Source organism: Lytechinus variegatus, chromosome 6 (assembly GCF_018143015.1).
Source record: "Lytechinus variegatus isolate NC3 chromosome 6, Lvar_3.0, whole genome shotgun sequence".
Classification (NCBI taxonomy): Eukaryota; Metazoa; Echinodermata; class Echinoidea; order Temnopleuroida; family Toxopneustidae; genus Lytechinus; species Lytechinus variegatus.
In genome coordinates, this window is record NC_054745.1 from 25,604,760 (window position 1) to 25,612,071 (window position 7,312).

Below are 7,312 nucleotides of genomic sequence, written 5' to 3' on the forward strand. Positions count from 1 at the left end.
ATAAATGCAATGATAAATGAAAAGGGTTTTGAACATAATTTTTATACAAAGAAAAAAAGTTTTGTCTCGGCCCCTCGCATCCGATCACTTTTCAGCCAACGTGGAGGAAAAAGCATGGAGAAAAACATACCCTAACTCACGTTTGGGTATCTTAAAATAAAATGGAAAAGGAAAAATACCCTAAATACGTTTGACTCCTGGTTTGACCATTAAATTGACCAGTGTTTCAAAACCACCTTAGTGTTTTAATACCCTTAACTGGTGCACGCGTCCAAAACTGAAAAACAGTACCCCTTTAAACGCGTTTTTTTTTTCTTTTTTTGGTATACCGCATACAGCAATATATTTGACTGCTCCCCCCCGGTTTATTCTTAATTGTTACAACCACGAATTTCGTTTTTCATTAAAAATCTAACTTTCTAGTGGCGTTCTTGATGGGGCCAAGAGGAAGCAAATGTTTTAAAAGGATACAAATAATCCCGGCAATTAATAAGAGAACGAAAATGATTGACATTTGAATACAAAAACCTAGGTTCGGCCAGAAGTTCAGAAACGTTGTAATGTTTCTCTATATTTAGTATATTTTCTTTCTTCACCTCTTGGTTGTGAAACTTGTGTTGCATGGCCCACAATCAAGCGCCCATTCCCTGGCCATCTTTACACCAGCTAGGATTATTATGGTATTTTTCTATCCAATATGGTTGATGTATGAAGGATTTTATGGAAGTCGGTATTTTTTTTAAAGGACAAGTCCACCCCTAACAAAAAGTTGTTTTGAATAAAGAGAGAAAAATCTAGCAAGCATAACACTGAAAATTTCATCAAATGCATGTAAAATAAGAAAGTTATGACATTTTAAAGTTTCGCCATTTTCACAAAACAAATACATGCACATCCTGGATGGTATGCAAATGAGGAGACTATGTCATCATCCACTCACTATTTCTTGTGTATTTTATTATATGAAATATTAATATTCTTATTTTCTCCTCATTGTCAAGTGATACAACGTAATATTAATTACTTCCTGAACTTGTGTAGTTCAATACTATATATGGTTCAGTCAAGTTAGTCCTTATTGTCAAATCTACAAAAAAATTATATTGTATAATTCAAATAATAAAGAACAAAAGAAATAATTAGTGATGGACATCATCGACTGACTCATCTAGTTGTGCTAATCACTGTTTTGGAAAAAATAAGAGAAACTTTAAAATGTCATAACTTTCTCATTTTACATCTAATTTTGATGAAATTTCCACCACTGTTGATTTGATTTTTCTTTATTTATTCAAGTCGGCATTTTTCTGGGGTGGTCTTGACCTCTGATAAAAACGGACCAGGATTATCTACTTCTTGAAAGTTTAAGTAATCATACCTGAATAAAATATAAATTTGTGTTGATCGCCCCCCCCCCCCTGCGTTGTTTCGTCAATCAATATCTACCCGGAAAAAATATCAAATACAGTTTTTGTTGGGATCGATGGACTTTACAAAATCCAGATAATATAGAGACGGGCTGCTGGTGGCGAAGGGGGCGGGGCATGTGGAAATGAAACAGAGAGGAATATCCAACAAAATATAAAGGTAGACTCTATAGCGTTAATCATATCGTGATGAAAATGAATGATTTTTTTTTTGCAGGAGTTTCTGCATTTTATTCAGAAATCAATGATAAATAATCATGTTTACATAATTGAATGAATACAAATTAAATGTGACAATTTAAAAGATACAATATAAATAATACAAACAAGACTGATAATTAAATCATACCTTAGCATGTGATATAGTTCGGTAAAATACAGGGGCCAGCTATTATAAGCACAGAGGTGCTTGAAGCAATAGCAGCCAGGAGAGGGGGCTACATGAAAACCATCATAAATTATATTTGATAAATTGATCGTCACGAAATATAAGATTTAAATATATATATATATATATATATATATATATATATATATATATATATATATATATATATATATATATATATATATATATATATATATATATATATATATTGGTAGAAAAAAAATGGTAAAAAGAAGTGCAAGTGTGTGCATGTGGGTGAGTGCAGGTAAATCAAATTAGGTATACTTAGAAATAAGAAATTTTTTCAACGAAGCTTTAAACGAATAGAGAGATGTACATTGAATTTATAGCATGTGGCAATGCATTCCAAATGTCCGGGCCACGGTGGCGTATCGTTTTATGAGCGAGTAATATTCTTGGGTTGGTTAAGTGAAGATCTGGTGAATGCCGTGTTGGATAATTGTGAATGTCTTTGTTGTAAACAAAAAAATTGCGAAATGGAATCGGGATAGTATTGGATGAAAATTTAAACATAAATATGGCCGTTTGATAAATGTTAATATCTTCAATTTTCAATGTTTTTAAGTTGTGAAATATTGGATCAGTATGTGCAATGAAATGTGAATGAGTACATATGCGGAGTGCTTTCTTTTGGAGACGGAAAATCGTTTCTATTTTTACCTTACTACCATACCCCCATACTAAGTTGCAGTAAGATAAGTGGGATAAAACGAACGAATTATAAAGCATAAATAATGATTTTTTGGAGAGATAATATTTTAATCTAAACCCGGGGGGGGGGCACTTACATTGACGAGTGGATACCATGCGCGACCAAAAAAACACGTAAAAAGGATGTCTTTTTCACGATAGGGCACGTTACGTAACGTGATAAGGGTGTCAAAAACGCAAAAATAATGAAAAAAGGGTATCTATTTCACTAGGAAAATTCGTGTTTAGGGTCGAATTTGCGGGGATGATGAGACAAAATTAAAATGTCTTATAAAGGATGTCCTTTTTGCCCCAACACTACGTGTTTAGAGTCCGATTTGCGCGGGGTGTAGAAGGTGGGGTCGTACTAAATCAAATAAGGTAAAGCCGACGACCGAAGGACCCGTAACAATAAAACATTCCTGTACTTGTTTAGGGGTTCATTTCAGGGAATATTTGCCAAGAGTATCGTTTTGTTTCGAATACTTGTTAAGGGTAGGGTTTCACACGCCAATACTTGTTAAGGGGTGCATTTTCAGAATATGGAAATTACGTGTTTAGGGTGCTTTTCGAGACCCCACGGTCGCGCATGGTATCCACTCGTGAATGGAAGTGGCCCCCCGGGAATCTAAACAAAATTCCTATTCCTCTGGATGCCATTATGCAAATATTGTGAATGTGACTGTTCCAGGTTAAATTTGAGTCAATCCATACACCTAAAAATTTGGTTTTTTTTTTTCAATGATAGGGATGTCATCTATGTATATATTAAGGAACATATGTTTAGTTTGAATGTGTTTAAAATACATAAAATTTGTTTTGCTTATATTTAGGGAGAGTTTATTAGCTTTAAACCATTTTGATAATTTCTTTAATTCTAAATTAAGTGTCGGGACGAGTATAAGTCTTTGTGGGAATAGAAGACATTTGTATCGTCTGCAAATAAAACATATGTTAATTCTCGAGATGCATTTACAATATCATTCATATAAATCAAAAATAGCAAGGGACCTAAAATCGATCCTTGTGGTACTCCACATTTCATAGTACAAATATTGGATGTTTTTGATTTGAAAGAAACATAATGGCGTCGATTACTTAAGTAATCTTTGAACCAAGTGAAAACAACCCCCTGATTCCATATCTCTTTAATTTAGAAAGTAAAATGCGGTGATCCATAGTATCAAATGCTTTTGATAAGTCCATAAAAACCCCAACATTGTGTTCTTTTTTAGAGAGAGAATCAGATATTTTGTCGAATAATTGTAAAATTGCATAATTGGTTGAGTGATTCTAAAACCATATTGATTTGGAAATAATATATTGTTATTGTTTAAAAAGGAATACAATCGCTTGTAAACTATTTTTTCAAGAATTTTAGAGATACTCGGTAATAAAATATATAATGCAGACTGTAACAGAATCCTGTCTGTTCAACTGATAAACTTTAATGATTCAATTGGAGGGCGCACTGATGCTTTCAAGCTCATCCTCCATTCCCCTCTCCATCTGTCTCCTCCCCGAATTCCCCCTTTCCATCAGATGATCTTTCCATTTCTTTTATCTGTCTCCTCCCCAATCCTTCCCCTCTCTCCATTCTCTCATGACCTGTCTCATCTCCTCCCTTCTACTTTTCCATCTGTCTCCTCCCCAATCCTTCCCCTCTCCCCATTCTCTCATGACCTGTCTCATCTCCTCCCTTCTACTTTTCCATCTGTCTCCTCCCCAATCCTTCCCCTCTCCCCATTCTCTCATGACCTGTCTCATCTCCTCCCTTCTACTTTTCCATCTGTCTCCTCCCCATTCCTTCCCCTCTCTCCATTCTCTCATGACCTGTCTCATCTCCTCCCTTCTACTTTTCCATCTGTCTCCTCCCCAATCCTTCCCCTCTCTCCATTCTCTCATGACCTGTCTCATCTCCTCCCTTGTACTTTTCCATCTGTCTCCTCCCCATTCCTTCCCCTCTCCCCATTCTCTCATGACCTGTCTCATCTCCTCCCTTCTACTTTTCCATCTGTCTCCTCCCCATTCCTTCCCCTCTCCCCATTCTCTCATGACCTGTCTTATCTCCTCCCTTCTACTTTTCCATCTGTCTCCTCCCCATTCCTTCCCCTCTCCCCATTCTCTCATTACCTGTCTCATCTCCTCCCTTCTACTTTTCCATCTGTCTCCTCCCCAATCCTTCCCCTCTCCCCATTCTCTCATGACCTGTCTCATCTCCTCCCTTCTACTTTTCCATCTGTCTCCTCCCCATTCCTTCCCCTCTCTCCATTCTCTCATGACCTGTCTCATCTCCTCCCTTCTACTTTTCCATCTGTCTCCTCCCCATTCCTTCCCCTCTCTCCATTCTCTCATGACCTGTCTCATCTCCTCCCTTCTACTTTTCCATCTGTCTCCTCCCCAATCCTTCCCCTCTCTCCATTCTCTCATGACCTGTCTCATCTCCTCCCTTGTACTTTTCCATCTGTCTCCTCCCCATTCCTTCCCCTCTCCCCATTCTCTCATGACCTGTCTCATCTCCTCCCTTCTACTTTTCCATCTGTCTCCTCCCCATTCCTTCCCCTCTCCCCATTCTCTCATGACCTGTCTCATCTCCTCCCCTCCACTTTTCCATCTGTCTCCTCCCCATTCCTTCCCCTCTCCCCATTCTCTCATGACCTGTCTCATCTCCTCCCTTCTACTTTTCCATCTGTCTCCTCCCCATTCCTTCCCCTCTCCCCATTCTCTCATGACCTGTCTTATCTCCTCCCTTCTACTTTTCCATCTGTCTCCTCCCCATTCCTTCCCCTCTCCCCATTCTCTCATGACCTGTCTCATCTCCTCCCTTCTACTTTTCCATCTGTCTCCTCCCCATTCCTTCCCCTCTCTCCATTCTCTCATGACCTGTCTCATCTCCTCCCTTCTACTTTTCCATCTGTCTCCTCCCCAATCCTTCCCCTCTCTCCATTCTCTCATGACCTGTCTCATCTCCTCCCTTGTACTTTTCCATCTGTCTCCTCCCCATTCCTTCCCCTCTCCCCATTCTCTCATGACCTGTCTCATCTCCTCCCTTCTACTTTTCCATCTGTCTCCTCCCCATTCCTTCCCCTCTCCCCATTCTCTCATGACCTGTCTTATCTCCTCCCTTCTACTTTTCCATCTGTCTCCTCCCCATTCCTTCCCCTCTCCCCATTCTCTCATGACCTGTCTCATCTCCTCCCCTCCACTTTTCCATCTGTCTCCTCCCCATTCCTTCCCCTCTTCCCATACTCTCATGACCTGTCTCATCTCCTCCCTTCTACTTTTCCATCTGTCTCCTCCCCATTCCTTCCCCTCTCCCCATTCTCTCATGACCTGTCTTATCTCCTCCCTTCCCCTTTTTCCATGTCTCCTCCCCATTCCTTCGTCATTGTCATCCCCTTTCCCTCCTCCCCATTCACTTTTTTCTGTCTCCACCCCTCTACATCTGTCTCCTTCCCTTCCTTCCTCTCTCCCTCCATCTCCATCCCATTCTTATCTGTCACCACTCCCCCCCCCCGGGCCCTTACCGCCTCCCCTCTATTTCTCTCAGCATTCTCCTTCCCTCTCCATCTCTCTACATTGTAAATTACAAATTACTGCCAACTTGTCCACTCACCAAATGGTATAATTTTAGTTAGTCCAAGGCCATTCCGTCCATCAACATTTTGTTTGACAACCGTTTGGTCCAGACATCACTCCGTCTAACCACCATTTCATCTATGACCATTTCATCTTGATTCCTCAGCAGTGCGGTATTCATGGAAACTTCTCCACACAAATGGGTGTTTTTAACTTATTGAGTAATATCATAAAGGCTATTGATGAAAACAAATATTGTCTGGGGATATTTTTAGATCTGTCAAAGGCATTTGATACCATTGACCATGATATCCTTCTCAAAAATCTTGAACACTATGGAATTCGTGGTGTAGCATTGTCATGGTTCCGAAGCTATCTGTGTGATAGAACACAATTTGTTATGATAGATAGATCTAGATCCAAACATGCTACGATTAACTATGGTGTACCTCAGGGTTCTGTTCTTGGTCCCCTGTTGTTTCTGATATATATAAACGATATAATACATTCATCAACATTATTCTCATACTCCCTGTTTGCCGATGATACCAGTCTGATGCTTTCTGATAAGTCAATAGAAAATTTGTTACTGGTTGCAAATCAAGAAATCAAGAAGCTGTATTCATGGTTTTGTTGTAATAAGCTATTGTTGAATATTCAAAAAACCAAATGCATAATTTTCCGCTCTAAGGGTAAAAAGCTACCAGGGCGTATAACTTGTCTTCATATAGGTGGTCATGATGTTGAACCAAGTGCAAATATTTTGTTTCTTGGGTTATACATCGATGAGCACCTATCCTGGAAAAATCATCTAGATGCTGTCTGCACAAAGGTGTCTCGCAGTGTAGGCGTTATTTATAGGTTAAAATCAATTTTACCTGAAATGATACTCATAACAATATACAGTAGTATTGTTATTATTATTATTATCTTGATAAATTGAGAATATTGCAGAAAAGGGCAATACGACTGATAACAAATTCTAATTATAGACATCCAAGTACTCCATTATTTCTTCGTCTGAAAATGCTACCACTTAGTAAACTTGTGTCGTTTAATTGTGCATTGTTCATGTTCAAACTACAATCAATGCCCCAAGAATGTACCTTAAAAAAATTATTTCTTCAGAATTCAAAAATACATAATTATAATACACGTCAAAAGGATCTGATTCGTCAGCCATTTGCGAGAACAAATGTCACTCTGA

At 38.7% G+C, this 7,312-nt stretch overlaps 1 protein-coding gene across 1 annotated transcript; it reads right to left on the reverse strand.

The window, feature by feature from the left end:
• Window positions 1–4,086: 4,086 nt before the first annotated feature.
• LOC121417661 (trichohyalin-like) lies at window positions 4,087–5,904 on the reverse strand. The gene has a single exon (XM_041611395.1). The coding sequence runs from the start codon at window positions 5,902–5,904 to the stop codon at window positions 4,087–4,089; it is 1,818 nt and encodes a 605-aa protein (XP_041467329.1).
• Window positions 5,905–7,312: the final 1,408 nt, after the last annotated feature.